General features: G+C 35.8%; 1 protein-coding gene across 1 annotated transcript; it reads right to left on the bottom strand.

Annotated features, from left to right (window-relative positions):
- Positions 1 to 153: 153 nt before the first annotated feature.
- Positions 154 to 10,014, bottom strand: LOC123869741 (odorant receptor 2a-like). The gene is made up of 5 exons (XM_045912740.1): positions 9,230 to 10,014; positions 8,395 to 8,494; positions 2,585 to 2,689; positions 937 to 1,092; positions 154 to 240 (listed from the first exon to the last, which is right to left on the bottom strand). The coding sequence occupies exons 1-5, from the start codon at positions 10,012 to 10,014 to the stop codon at positions 187 to 189; spliced, it is 1,200 nt and encodes a 399-aa protein (XP_045768696.1). The 3' UTR covers positions 154 to 186.
- Positions 10,015 to 16,245: the final 6,231 nt, after the last annotated feature.

The following is a 16,245-nucleotide window of genomic DNA, read 5'->3' as shown; positions in this document are numbered from 1 at the left end:
ATTACTTATTAATCAATTTTTTATCTATTCACCTAACTATGTAAACTATTTATTTAGATTAGGTACCTACAATTATTATAGGGACAAAAAATGCGTGCAAAATTGGTGTAGCTTTATACCTGATTAATTAAAGTGAATTATAACGTAATTACATATTTATATCTAACGATTTTGAATAGTATTGAACTATCCCCACGCCGCATTCATAAGGTTGTAGATTCCATATGCCTGGCGCGCCATCTATAATCAAACTTTATAGATTATTTCAGTTCCCAGATTTCTTCTTCCCAGATTCTTTCTTCCCAGATTCCTAAGTGTTAGATTTAATGTAAAAAAAAAAACAGGAACTTGGCCTGTCGCTTTCCGCCCGCGCCGGTTGAGGAGCCCTGGTTTTTAGGGTTCCGTACCTCAAAAGGAAAAACGGAACCCTTATAGGATCACTTTGTTGTCTGTCTGTCTGTCCGTCCGTCCGTTCGTTGTGTCTGTCAAGAAACCTATAAGGTAGTTACTTCCCGTTGACCTAGAATCATGAAATTAAATAAATAAATAATTAAATGAATAAGTAAATTGACTCGCACTTGGCTGGTTTTTATTTCGAAATCAGTTAAAAAGGAAAGCTAGTCAAGTAAGTGTCAAAAGCCAGAACACGCGTAGCTTTCATCACCATCGCCAGAATGAAAAGGTTTTGACCCTAGTCTACCACGCTGGCCCAAGTGTGGACTGGCATACCTTACACACCTTTGAAAATATTATGGTGAACTCTCAGATACGCAGATTTGCTAACGATTTTTTCCTTCACCTTTGAAACAAATCATATTTAATTGCCTAAAACGCAGATAACCTAAATAGTCAAAGATGCGTGATCGGACCCCTGCAAAGACGTCTTAACCATTAGGCTACTACAGTAACCATGCCAGGTAAGTTTAAAGCAGATACCTCCGCAAATGTATCCAAGCAGATTGGCACGAACACAGTCCTGATGACAACGGATTTCGTTGTCTTGGTCAGCATCAGTAGGATGGTCTTCCTGATTCTGATGTCGGGCTGCAGTTCCCAACCGCAGGAGTAAATAGCCTGACGTAGTTCTTCACTCTAAGATAAGATAAATAAATAAATTGTTTGTTGTTCAAAAAACATACGTACAAAGTGTCTTCTGCATATTAAAATGTACATTCAATAAAATAAATAATATATTTAATATACTGGATTAGGTACAATAATAACTGATAATTGTGGGTGAGGCAATAGTGCAACGGGTGGGGTTTGAACCGCCGACCTTTTGGAATTCAGTCCGCTGTTCAAACGTTGAGCTATCGAGGCTCAAAATTCTATAAAATAAACTTTAATCTACACTAAAACCAAAAAAAAATATTAAATTAAAAACTAAAACAAATTAAATTAAATCACCGACCGTGAGACCACCGCAGCGAGGCATTGTACCCAAGATGCAGGCAGAATTACTCCTTTTGATGGTCCAAACTAATTCTTAATTCAATAAAATATATCTATGATAACCTGTTTAACGGTTAAAGCAACCAATCTCAACGCTTACTATCCAAGAGCAAGGCAAGAGATGTAGTGGACAAGACGTGCTCGCGATGGAGAGTTGGAGGTTCTAATCAGAAATGAGGAGATCCGTAGGAGAACTAAAGTAACCGACATAGGTAGTTCAAGGGATTGCGAATGAAGTGACAATGAGCGGGGCATAAAGTTCGAAAAATTGTTATAGACGTTGCGGTTCGAAAGTGCTAGAACGATGATCTTGTACCGAAAAGTGCACGCGGATATTACCTTGTATATTACCTACTAGCTTAAGCCGGCAACTTCGTCCGCACGGACTACACAAATTTCGAACCCCTATTTTACTCCCTTAGGGGTTAAATATTCAAAAATCCTTTCTTAGCGGATGTCTACGTCATAATAACTATCTGCATGCCCAGATCCGTCCATTAGTTTGAGCTGTGCGTTGATAGATCAGTCAATCAGCTGTTCCTTTTATATATTTAGACTAGCTGATGCCCGCAGCTTCGCCCGCGTGGATTGGTCAGATCCCCTGCAGTATCAGGATTGAGGAGTTGGAATCCAATTTTTTTATGAAACAATGTTGCAAAGTTCCTCTATCGATTAAAAAAGAAATGACGCAAATCGGTTCAGAAATCTCGGAGATTTCGATGTACATAGGTAGAAAAACACAACTCCCTTTTTTAAAAGTCGGTTAAAAAAGTAGCCTATGTTACGCCCTGATGAATCCTCTATTTGTCTGTGAAAATCCCGTCAAAATCGGTTCAGCCGTTCCAAAGATTAGCCTTTTCAAACAGACAGACAGACAGACAGACAAACAGACAGACAGACAGACAGACAAAAATTTTGAAACCGGGTGATTCAGTTATGGTATCGTTCAAATAACCCTATGAGCTTAATATGAGGTAGTTATTTCGAAATTACAGACAGACACTTCAATTTTATTTATTAGTATAGATTAAAGTAATTCTTTAATTATGTAAGCATGAGTATTGAGTAATGTGCCATTTTGATAACGATTGCTTATTTTTATCAAACTGTAATTATATTGTTATCTAATGACCTTATCCATCAAGAGATTGCTGAAGTAGCACGGGCTGTAGAAGTGCAAGATACTGCCGAAGAAGAATGAGACGAACTCCACCGATATCCCATTGTGCTTCAGACCCTGTGGATTAAGAATACAAGAAATAAAGATTAGACACCGACTTCAATGGGAAACAAATGCAAATCTGTCAAAGTTATCAGTTTTAGATCATTTATGTGACGGGGGCTATCTCAAAAACTAAACTGGTTAGGAATATGTGATTTCGACATATTATGTACCATATGTACTGAATTTAAACAACAAATACTGAAAATAACGATTTATGAAACAGTTTGTGAGCTGTGACTGTGACAAATGAACATTTTTTGGGTTTGTCTTTCACGGTTTATTGCGATGTTCTAGCTCGGAATGGAAATATTTCATACACCAAAAATATGATGACGGAACCCTAAAAAAGCGAGGCCCAACTCGCACTTGACCGGTTTTTATTACTTGGTGTTGTAGCGGCAATGGAAATACACATTGACGGAGGCTTAGTAATAGGGCTCTCTTGGCATCCTTCGGGTACGGAACCCTAATAAAAAGCAATGATGAGGTTTAGGTCTAGATGACCTTGACCTTGATTCGCTGTATTTACTATTATTAGAATAGAAATACATTTCATAAATGTACCTATCAAAAAATGATAATTATGAATTTTGAAAATTATCATATTATCATGAACGCCGATCGCACTAGTATCTAGGTACTTTTAGATATATTTGTTGTGTATACAGGGTGTACCTATTCTAAGTCATTGGTGAATTTTTAAACGTTTTCTTTTATGCAAATATGAAACAATTTCATATTTGCAATTTAATATTTAATATTTTTGTTGTTTTAACGTTTTTATTTTATAAATATGATAAATTCATATTTCACACAAAAATAATATTGATAGAGGGTTTGACAACATAGTTTTTAAAGTGTTTTTCAACGTCAAGAAGGTTTACTACGTAGACATTTGTTAGTAATTTTATGGCCTATATCACCAAAATTATTTTACCAAACTTAATAAAAATTATTTTAATAAACTTAATAATTTTTACAATTTTACTAAGTGTATTATGAAAATCAGTACGTATCTTTAATGCAAGCATACTTTGTCTTAAACTGCATCTTCACTTTGAAATTCCTAAGTCAGGTTGATTAAAAATGTTAAATTCAGCATAAAATAAATTACAAAATTGTACCTCTACAATTTGAAATGCGCTAAACGATATGAGGAAAGTAGTTGTTTTCATGATATATTCATAAAAGACAGCAAAGTTTTTTTGCACGGTATTGATTATTCTGTAAATAATAAAACAAATTCAATCCGCGATTTCAATAATTCAAGTGACTGTATTTTCTATTTGCCTTTTTTTCCACGGCAAAATGTCAAGATGTACTTATATACAACGGAGTAGGTAGTATTTTGACGAAAAAGACGAAGATAGAACACCTTGTAGAACGACATATCCACGCAGATAGATCGTGGACAAATGTTAGTGGAAAATATTTTAAAAAAAAATGTTAGATACTGTTATAAATTGTGATAGCAAACCTGAAAATTTACATCAATTTGATATTGATTTGCTTCAAATTTTCATCAATTTCCTCCACATTTTTCGCATTTGAAAAGACTTTCAATAAGCTATTGCTGATCAATTCCAACTGGCCGCACATATGAGACAAAATAGCTGGCACCAGAGGATCAAAGCCAATGTAAAACATCTCGGCGTATAAATCGAAGCAGAAACAAGAAAGGAAAAGAATGAAGAACATTACAGGAATATTTTTATACTCGTTTAAGAAATGATAGCTTAAATCCAATAGAGGGACAAGTTTGAATTGGCCTTTAAAATACTAGTACCTCATCAAAGCAATTGACTTCACTGGAAATAACAAACCAGTGATTATGGCCATCACAGCTCAGAAGTAACTAATGTTTGTTCCAAGTTGAGCATATCTTAAAACTGTATTCTTCTCCTCCCCAGTGAAATGTTCGGGCTGCTTCATAATCTCTGTCGATAATCTCAATAATCTCTCTAATGATGCACGGTGACGAAGCAGCAGTAAATGCTTAAGAGGGGTCTCTCCGTCACTCGCTCCATACAAACGTAATTCCAATTTCATTTGAATATTAAGCAACCAAAGTTTATGAAATTTTGCAGACATATTCTAGAAACTAATATCTATATCTGTGGTTTTCCAGATTTCTGTTAAAATATTCGGTTTCAAAGTTACGCGGTCTTAAAAATTCACATACAAATCTTTGAGCCCCTGTAATTTTAAAACTTCATATTTTTAGAAAAATCTAAAACACCACAGGCACAGATATTAGTTTCTAGAATATGTCTGCAAAACATGGACTTTGGTTGCATTAATATTCAAATGACATTTGAAATACGATTGTATAGAGTAAGTGACGGAGAGAGCCCTGTTAAAGGCTACAGTTAAACCAACAATCGACATCGTACCATTCCTAATGGCATCTGCGTAGTTTTTACACTTGAAATCGATGATTACCGAGTAAAACGATATGTAAAAGCAAAAGAAAGAGTAGCTGGGCCAAAAAATATTTTTGATTCACCAACGTTTGTTGTAAGTTACGTTACGATGGTCGAACATGTTCCATTAAGGCGACTTAATTTCATAGAGTTACTTGTGACCTTCTCAAACTTTAACGGCCACGGCTTTAACATTGTGTCTGGGTAGCCATCTTGTAAATGTCTGATCCGTATTTGGGTACAACGGTTAGAACAACCACAGTAAAACTGACGATAATAGTCCAAGAGGCCATAGTAGGTTAAGGATGCTTAGTAAAAAATGATTTGGCAAGTCGGCGGTTTCACTTCCATACTTCAGAAAGGACGTTGACCGCTGATCCTACACCTAATCTCTCTTCAGTCGTGTCGGATTACTATTTCACCGAACCATGAGAGTGAGGGAATGGACAGTTCACTTGTGCTTGAGCACACACTTGTGCATTATACTATCTCCTGCATAGTTGGCTAGTATTTGTTGAGTTTGGTCACCGTGGTCGAAATTCGGTCGGAAGTGTAAGGTTACTTTTAAAAATTGATTTGAATTGTCAACAATAATATAAAATTATTAATTTATCTAATGCAGGCAGTTTGATAAAATCGATATTTGGCTCATTCGATGTCATAAAATCTGTTATCGCATATTTTCGGTATTTGGATTGTGAACTGGATAATTAGATTCTCGATAGCTCTAATTAAATTATTTATTTTGGCATTAGGTTTTTTTAGATTAAAACTCTCGGATAACCTCTACACATTGAACTTGTGTTTTTGTGTTGGTTATGGGAGGACATTACAATAATTCGATAAAAATATTTAAATAATACCTGCGTTTCTGAGTGACGCCAATAGAAGGAACAGTTAAAGTTTTCAGGAATTGACTTCACAGTTCACAGCACCTGTTTCATGTTACGAAAGAAGATTTGCTACTACTGCAGATGATTATAATGTCCCGAAATTGCAATTCTAACTAAAGAATTTTTAAACCACCAGAATAACATGATCTTTGGTAGAAAGGTCATTAATCTTTATATAAGCACAGTGATTCACACAATCGACATACCAGAAATTGTCAATGCAAAAATTCTTTGTGCGGTGGAGTATACGCAAATTATAACATTTTTCCAAAATAGTTCTTAGATTTGCCATTACAAAAATTTAAACACTGTCTTAAAGAACATTTGTTGAGTCGCGGTTATTATTATCAATCGATGATTTTCTAGAAAGTCATTCGGCAGTCCACAAGGTAGTAATAGTTACATTGCAGTATGGTATAAATACATATTGTAAAAATTGATTTTTTGTAAAAAATACCTTTTTTTCCGGCTCGGCCCAGTAGAATCTCCTTTCCGAACCGGTAGTGGTACAGTCTTGTTATATACCATAAGTGGCACATGCTGTCCTTCATGATTATAAATAAATCCATTTCATTTCAATTTTATGGGCCAGCTTGCAGCCATATTCGGGCAATGCCGAACAACCACTCAAGTAACTTTATTTTTATCCAGTACTTTCGCAACGCCTTGTACCCTTTTAATAATAAACGTTTTATAAATAGCGGTTGTATAGTTATACAATTTTTCCAATGTCAAATGACTGAAGAATCGATTTTTAAAGTTCCGTACCTCAAAAGGAAAAAGGAACCCTTATAGGATCACTTTGTTTCCTGTCTATCTGCCAGTCTGTCTGTCCGTCTGACCATCTGTCCGTCTGACCGTCTGTCCATCTGACCATCTGTCTATCTATCGTGTTTGTCAAGAAAACCTATAGGGTAGGTACTTCCCGCATACCTAGAATCATGAAATTTGGAAAACCAAGTATTTTGTGATTAGATCACAAAAAAATGATTAAATTGTGCTCAAAAGTGAATGAATAATTAGTATTTTCAATTTTCAAAATAAGATAATCAAGTGGGATATCATATGAAAGGGCTTTACGTGAAGTGAGTTTTTGATTAATCGTGCAAAATGTCGGAAAAAATACGCGAGTACAGAACCCTCGGTGCCTTAGTCTGACTCGCACTTGCCGTTTTTAATATTCACCCGCTTTAAGACGAAAGGCTGATATATTATAAGGAAGGTACCTAAAGGGTTCTATTAAATATTCTTTGGTTTATTATTGTTAAGTATTTTCTACAAGCTCTCGGTCCATATAATATTACGGGATCCGTAGAATTGACAAAATGAAAGGCTCTTCAATAGATACTTATGTTAATTAATTTGAAGTTTGCACAACTTAACTCAACACGAAGGAGGAGTCTGTCTGTATGTCCAGAGTTTGTCTGTTTGTCGGTCTATTTATCGTGTCTGTCAGGACCGGTCAAGTGAATTAAAACCTATAGGATTCTTCCCATTGATCTAGAATAACGTTTGGCATGCGACACTATTTTATAGCACAAATAAAGGGAAAAAATCCAAAAATCTGAATTTGTGGTTAAGTACTTGACCGGTTTTTATTTCAGATTTTATTCGGACCCTTGACCTTGATTCGCTGTATTTATATTTCGAATGCAGAATATAATTATGTCACAAAATGTATCCATCAAAATAAATGATAATAATTAATGAATTTTAATACTTATCACGAACGTGGATCGCATTAGAAGATACCTATATCGAGCTATATTTAGTATACGTATATAGAGCTGTACCTATTCGAAGTCATTGGTGGGTTTTAAGCGTTTTCTTTTACACAAGTATGAAATTGTTTCAATACAATATGTTTTTTATTATTTTTAACCTTTTCATATTACGTACTTTAATGTTCATATTAATTCATGATTAACGAAAAAATAATTACAAAAATTATATTAATTGAGGGTGTATTTTTTTTTATAAAGCGGTTTTAGCGTCATCCAGAAAATGTCATAGAGAAGGTTTAATAAGTAAGAGAGAGAGTAGTAGAGTGGAGTAGTAGTTAAACTTTACTAAAATTACATAACTACTTCCTTAAATTTTAGAATTTCCATAGATTTTTAAAATTAATCAAGTAAATTAAAATGTGTTTTTTTATAACTTTACTAAAATGTCTATATTTAAATTCAAGCTCACACTAAATCAAGAATAATTATCTAAAAGATTCCTTAAAAAATCAGTAAGTATTTTTTTTTTCGCTAGCTCCTCTATCTTAGACTGTATCTTCACTTACTAACAGATATATAGGTAAGTACTTAAAAAACTGCTAATCTTCAATTAGGTAATCCCTACATCAGGTATAAAAAATATCTAATACAGCAAAAAATACATCACAAAATTTTACCTCTACAATTTGAAATGCGCTGAACGACATGAGGAAAGTAGTTGTTTTCATGACAAACTCATAAAGGATAGCAAAGTTTTTCTGCACGGTATTGATAATTCTGTAAATAATAAATCGACTTTTCATCCACACTTACTTCAATTAAAAAATGTGAGTTTGCTTTTCCGCTTGTCTTCTTTTCATGGAAAAATTTCGTCAAGATAATAATATGTTTAACTAAATAATATCTTGATGAAAAGGACGGAGATAGGACACCCTGGAGTCAGATTATATCTACGCGGACGAAGACAGAAGTTAATGTTAGGAGAAGTATTTAAAACTTATTAGATACTAGATGATGCCCGCAGTTTCGCCCGCGTGGATTGGTCAGATCCCCTGCAGCATCAGGATTGAGGAGTTGGACTCCAAATTTTTTATGAAACAATGTCGCAAAGTTCCTCTATCGATTTAAAAAGAAATGACGCAAATCGGTTCAGAAATCTCGGAGATTTCGGTGTACATAGGTAGAAAAACACAACTCCCTTTTTGAAAGTCGGTTAAAAAAGTAGCCTATTTTACGCCCTGGTCAATCCTCTACTTGCCTGTGAAAGTCCCGTCAAAATCGGTTCAGCCGTTCCAAAGATTAGCCTTTTCAAACAGACAGACAGACAGACAGACAGACAGACAGACAGATAGACAGACAGACAGACAGACAAAAATTTTAAAAACGTGTGATTCAGTTATGGTATCGTTCAAATAACCATATGAGCTTAATATGAGGTAGTTATTTCGAAATTACAGACAGACACTCCAATTTTATTTATTAGTATAGATTGTTCAAATTGCGATAACAAACCTGTAAATTTCCATCAACTTGATATTGATTTGCTTCAAATTTTCATCGATTTCATCCACACTTTTTGCATTCGAAAAGAGTCTCAACATTCTATTGCTAATTAATTCCAACTGGCCACACATATGAGCCACAATAGCTGGCACCAGAGGATCAAAGGCAATGTAAGACGTCGCGGCGTACATAGCGAAGCAGACACAAGAAAGGAAAAGAATACAGAACATAACAGGATTATTTTTATAATCGTTTATGAAAGGATAACTTAAATCCATTACAGGGATCAGTTTGAATTCGCCTTTGAAATAGTAGTACCCCATCAAAGCAATTGACTTCACTGGAAACAACAAACCGGTGACTATGGACATCACAACCCAGAATTTACAAATATTTGTTCCTAGTCGGGCGTATCTTAAAACTGTATTCTTTTCCGCCTCAGTGAAATCCTTGGCTGCTTCATAATCTCGATCGATATTCTCAATAATATCTTTAATAGATACACGGTGACGAAGCAAAAGCAAATGCTTAAAGGCTACAGTTAAACTAACAATCGACATAGTGCCATTCCTGATAGCATCAGCATAGTTTTTATATTTGAAATCGTAATAGATGACCGAGTAAAACGATATGTAAAAACAAAAGAAAGAGTAGCTGGGCCAAAAAATATTGTTGATCCACCAGAGTTTGTTAAAAGTTAAGATGGTCGGATATGAACCATTAAGGCGACTGAATATCATAGAGCTTCTTGTGACCTCCTCAAATTTTAACGGCCATTGTGGTTGGGAAGCCATCTTGCAAACGTTTGATTCGTATTTGGTTACAATGGTTAATAAAACTACAGTAAAACCGTCGATAATAATAATAGTCCAAGAGACACTAGGCTCACATGATGCCTCGTTTAGCTTCTTCAGCTGGGAATCACGAGGCTCGAATCTCAGGTCAGGCCAAAAAAATGATTAGATTTTTCTGTCCGGAAAGTTTCAGTAGCAGCCCAGATTTGGCAAGTTGGCTGTTACACTCCCGTGCCTCAGAAAGGGCATGAAACGGTTGGTACAGTTACATCATTTAAAAAAATCATAACCCTTCCTTTCGGCTTTGCCGTAGTCGGGTAAAAATTAAAATGTGTTTCAATTTTCAAAGTAAGATAACTATACCAAGTGGGGTATCATATTGAATCGGCTCTACCTGTACATTCTAAAACAGATTTTATTTATTTTTATGTATAATAGTTTTTGATTTATAGTACAAAATGTTGGAAAAAATACCCGAGTAGGTACGGAACCCTCAGTGCACGAGTCTGACTCGCACTTGGCCGGTTTTTTTCTTTAATTTTACGTGAACATAGCCTAATATTTGACATATCGTCGATTCGGAATCAAATCGAGAGTTCCCTCAGTCTAATTCAGTGTCTCGACCTGTCGCGTAATATGTCTATTCAGTTACTTACAAATACTTGAAAACATTTATTAAGGACAACTCACGCTTGACCGAAACACGGACTATACCGAACAGTTTTCACAAGAAAAGACCTAAAAGTTCCTAAGACAGTATCGATCTCCTATGGTTTTGGATTTCCTCATACCTACCTGTACCCGTTAAAAAAACATACTGATTTTGAGAAATGACTTTAATCTGTCCTCTCTCAAAATGTATGCATTAAACAACGTTTATTAGTAAGGCTAATATTATTATAATCAGATACAATACTGTATAAGAGTTTTCTACAAGCTCTCGGTACATACAATATTATGGGAGCCGTGGAGTGCAATTGACAATTTGAATCACAACAGTATCCTAGTAATTGTTGAAAATTGTAATAAAAGGCTCTTCACATAAGTAGGTATTTGTTAATTTGAAGTTTGCACAACTTTTCATAACAACATGATAGACTCATTTCAATTAGAGACTACGTACCTACTGCTGAATTACGAAAATGTAGATTTTCTTTTGATGCTTTGAAGTTTATAGGCATAGCTTCGTTCATAATAGGTATAATTCTAACATAATTAAAAACTTATTTCCAAACAGTGGCATGCATAGGGTTCGAAGCTAAATTCGGAACTGATTGTCACGATGTAAGCTTACAACTGAGCCAATTTAACTTGGGTAAGCAGAGACCTCTATGATTTGCACGCCATTTTTAGGCTTCCGTACCTTAAATGGAAAAACGGAACCCTTATAGGACCACTTTGTTGTCAGTCTGTCTGTCTGTCAAGAAACCTATAGGGTAGGTACTTCCCGTTGACCTAGAATCATGAAATTTGGTAGGTAGGTAGGGCTTATAGCACAAGTACAGGAATAAATCTGAAAACAGCGAATTCGTGGTTACATCATTTAAAAAAAAAAAAAAAATGTGTTTCAATTTTCAAAATAAGATAACTACACAAATGCTTTACCTACCTGTTCATCCTAAAACAGATTTTTATTTATTTTTATGTATAATAGTTTTTTTTATTTATCGTGCCAAATGTTGGAAAAATACCCGAGTACGGAACCCTCAGTGCGCGTCGCGCGAGTCTGACTCGCACTTGGTAATATTGTCCAATAAATAAGATTCAGAATCAATTAATTTACTTTAGGAGCAGCGAGAGTAATGAGTAAGAGAGTAAAGGACGTGTAAAAAGTTAGTCAAGTGCGAGTCGGACGTGCACACGACGGGTTCCGTACCATTGTACAAGAAATAACACTTTCTTTTAATGTTCATGGCGGCCATTTGGAAATTTTTAGTATAATTGTTTTTATAGCGACAATAGAAATACATTTTCTTTGAAAATCTCAACTTTCTACCTATTACGGTTCAAGAGATACAGCCCGCTGACAGACAGATCCACAGACGGTCGCACGGATGGACGGACGGACAACGGAGGCTAGTAATAGGGTCTCGTTGGCACCCGTCGGGTACAGAACCCAGTAACTATGCTAGTTAGAGCATTGGTTTTGTTTTTCCTGTTTTTAAATACATTGAAGGTTTTCTACGAAACAATATTTTAATATCACCCAGTGAAGCAGCCATGTAGAACCAACCCACCTCGGTGGCTATCGTTCAATGTTAGACACTGAGTTAGCGAATCACCTAGTTGATGGGAAGTGATGATGTGGCCTAAGATGGGACGCGTTTGCCTACTAGAAAGTACCCAGATTATAACTGGCAGGAAACACTGATCTCGGTAGAGTTTTGCAAACCCCTAGCTATGCAAGGAATGATTATGCATGTTTTAATAATCTCCCGGCCAAAACAAAAAAAAAAAACGTTATTGCTATGAACAGTTTTAATGACTATAAATAAACATTTGGCTAAAAATAAACTTGTAATCTGGTTAAGTTTCTCTTAATTTTACTGCATGTATAATGAACATGTTCTATAACATTTTTTATTGCAATTATGAACTTCTGGTAAAAAGCCTTGAATAACTGACAGTTACATAAAAATATATAGGTACTTAATTTTCCATTCACATTTTCTGTGACAGTTTTATTACACTTTGTGTTTTTTTTTAATCTACCTTAATTTCCGATATCTGTCTGTAAGCGGATAGTGTTATAGTTAATTGTTACCACACATAAAAAAATATTTTATTGTTCAAATGAACAAGTGTAAATTAAAAATTTATGACACCCCCGACAAGTGAAGGTTACAGTAACTAGAAAAGAGCTGAGAGCTTTCAAACGGCTGAACCGATTTTCTTGGGTTATAGCTAAGAACACTCTCGATCAAGCCACCTTTCAAACAAAAAAAACTAAATTAAATCGGTTCATTAGTTTAGGAGCTACGATGCCACAGACAGATACACAGATACACACGTTAAACTTATAACAGCCCTCTTTTTGGGTCGGGGGTTAAAAATAGCTCATTATCATTAATAATCAACCCCTCGCCGGATCACTACAGAGCACGGGTCTGCTCTCGGGTGTGGATGACATACTTCACACGCTTTTGAGTAAATTATGAAGAACTTGCAGGCATGCAGATTTTCGGCTAAGTAAGGATTTTTGTAAATTCAACCCCTAAGAGGATACATTAGGGATTTAAAATTAGTGTAGTCCACGAACAAAGTCGCGGGCATAAGCTGGTATTTATAAATATATTTTGATAACACACCATGATATACCAACATGGCGGAAACATTTTCCCTTTGTAAGCTCGGACCCATTATACCTGCATCTTCTTGTTATTAGTTGGCGTAATTAGGAGTTACTTGGCTGGTATCCCAAGTATACCCAATACTTGGGGTACCAGTAAAGTAACCTCCTCGTGTGCCTGATTGCGGGTAACACCAGTGCTTGGGCCGGTGTACCCTGGTAACATGGTTACCGATTTCTATTCATACTTACTACATACAACTTGCCTGGCAGAGAGGGGGTGTTGTCCGCGCGTCCCTCTGAGTGTCCCAAGCAGAGGGCGCAATATACGCCCCCATGGGACATAGCCCCAGGAGCGGAGAGTGTTAGTTAGTTGGTGTTGGCCCCACCGGTTTCTCGCCTGTCCGGTTTGGTGACGTAGAAAGGTAATTGCCCTTCCCGCGAACCCTAGCCCTCGGAAGGACTTGTGGATGTGGATGTGAAGCTTATTAGGTACAAAATAAATGACTACTTTGACGATTAATACAGCGCCGTCTCCCTGCTAAAAATTGCTGTACACCTATTGTAATAATTGTTGAATGAATTATGTAATAATATTGGAATGCATGAAATAAATATATGACTATGTCACTAGGCGGTCCGTCGTTCACGGTGTGGTCTGTGGTGTGGTCCTCGCTCGGGTTGATTGGCGTGGTGTTGTTCCAGCATGCCTGTAACGGTGTTTGGGGCACGTAGTGTCCCAGTGGTGGGTCTGCCACGGCAGACATCCGCTGGCGGAGTAACGAGGCGTTGTCAGTCCCTTGTGCTCCGTCGTCAGCGAGGGGATGGAACTCCGATATAACCACTGTGCTTTCCATGGCCGGTGGTATCCATGACGGATTTGCCTCTAGGAGAAAAAAGGATTGGGTATACTCAGTTAGTTTACCCTGGTATTAGTCCACAGACCGTCAAGACCTACTGCTGTAGTTTAAGAACTAAGTACAGTGTGACGATAGCACTAGGTACCTCTGATGCGCCGACACTATTTCACTAATAGCTGAAATTCTTTTTTCATCAAATGCGAAATGCATTGTTGCAGAAAGAATAACAACCATTTACAAGTGTAAATTAAAAATTTTCAACACCCCCGACAAATCATTTTCAAATAAATAATTATGTATATCTAGTCAACTTCCTTCTTGACAGCTTGACATTTGTCAATTGACACTTGAATATTATGAACCTAACGGTTATCTAACCTTCTTTTCTACAAGAAAACTAGAAAATAGCTGATAACTTTTAAACGGCTGAACCAATTTTTTTGGATTATAGCTAAGAACACTCTCGATCAAGCCACCTTTCAAACAAAAAAAAAAACTAAATTAAAATCGGTTCATTCGTTTAGGCGCTACGATGCCACAGACAGATACACAGATACACAGACACACAGATACACACGTCAAACTTATAACACCCCTCTTTTTGGGCCGGGGGTTAAAAACAATTATTATTGTAACAACACAACTTTTTTGCAGTCAACTAACAAGATGGTTGCAACATCAGTTCAAAGTACATTAAGTACGTATTTATTACATGGATACAAACCTATAAATAGGTACAATTTTATTACATGATTTGCGATTAGATGCATTTTGTCTTAGTCGTTTATAATAATGATTATCTATTCTAGACTTTTATACGATAATAAAGTGATTGATTGTATTTTTAGTATTCATACTATATACCTACCTGAAAGTGTGCCTATTTGTTTTTTGTTTGTTAAGAACTGCTTGACGTAAGTCCATGTTACCTACTCAACCGATTGGCACTATGATTATTATCACCACTTTATTTGCTATGGTGTACAAAAATACTATTTTAAATACTTGTTTATGCAATCACAAAATGAGCCTCTGTTTTCCGCACTACCTACTCAAATAACTTTAAAGTTAGTTCGTAAAACTGTGGCTCGTTTGTATATTCATTGATCACTCAAAATGGTGAACGCCCACTGACTTTTTGTCTTTGTCATTTGTATGGAATTACGTAGCCGAGAGAGCCCTATATTAACTTCTCTCCGTGGATATAGTATAGCATTTGCCCGGTTTACTTTGCAATGCAAATCGCGTGCCTTCTATTGTATGCTAATGGGAATGATGCCTAGGTCGAAAATAAATTACTTCTTAATAATAATTATTTATTTTATAGATTTATAAATAAAAGTTGAATATAATAAAAAATTAAGAAGTCCTAAAAATCCTAGACTGCACTCCCCAAAATTTGTAAATAACTACGGCAAACGACGACTCAAATTTGTAGTTCCTACATTAATAAACAATCTTCCTAAAACGCTTGAAGAAAAAATTAATGAAACAAATTACAAACACAAACTTAAAAAATATTTTTTGGAGCAACCTGTATAGTATGTAATATTCCAGTCATTGCAACCGGTTTCGCTGGCAGCGATGTTCACGACGTTACGCGTCGCGCTGCACATTGTTCTTACCTACCCACTAGATTAAGTACTATGTACCTACATTACCAATTTGTCATTATGCTGGTTTCTATAATTTTATTTTTATTGTATAGCTGCAATTAGTATACACAGTGCCCGGTAAAACCAACTGTGATTTTTGTGGCGCTGAATGTAACATAAACTCTCTGTATTTTTTAATGTCAATAATAATAAATAAATAAATATAAGTAGTGTCCTCCAAAATTCGTAAAGTCGATATTCGATGCTAGTTTTAAGTCTGCTTACCATTTTGAATTACCGATTAGCGAAAATTCGTAAGTCTATGGATTTAACTAAAAAAAAGTACGTCAAATTACGTCAAATGTTGTAACATCTGTGAATTTCATAAAAGCTCCCCAATTAGCGAGCGCTTTGACGTTTGATAAAAAGGCACTGGTTTGACTAGTAGTCATCATCCCTATCAGCTATGTCAGAAACTTTTATGCGT

The sequence above is a fragment of the Maniola jurtina genome, chromosome 11 (genome assembly GCF_905333055.1).
Source record: "Maniola jurtina chromosome 11, ilManJurt1.1, whole genome shotgun sequence".
In the NCBI taxonomy this organism is placed as follows: Eukaryota; Metazoa; Arthropoda; class Insecta; order Lepidoptera; family Nymphalidae; genus Maniola; species Maniola jurtina.
Note: the sequence above shows the minus strand (reverse complement) of the source record. Positions and strands in the feature narration are given on the sequence as shown.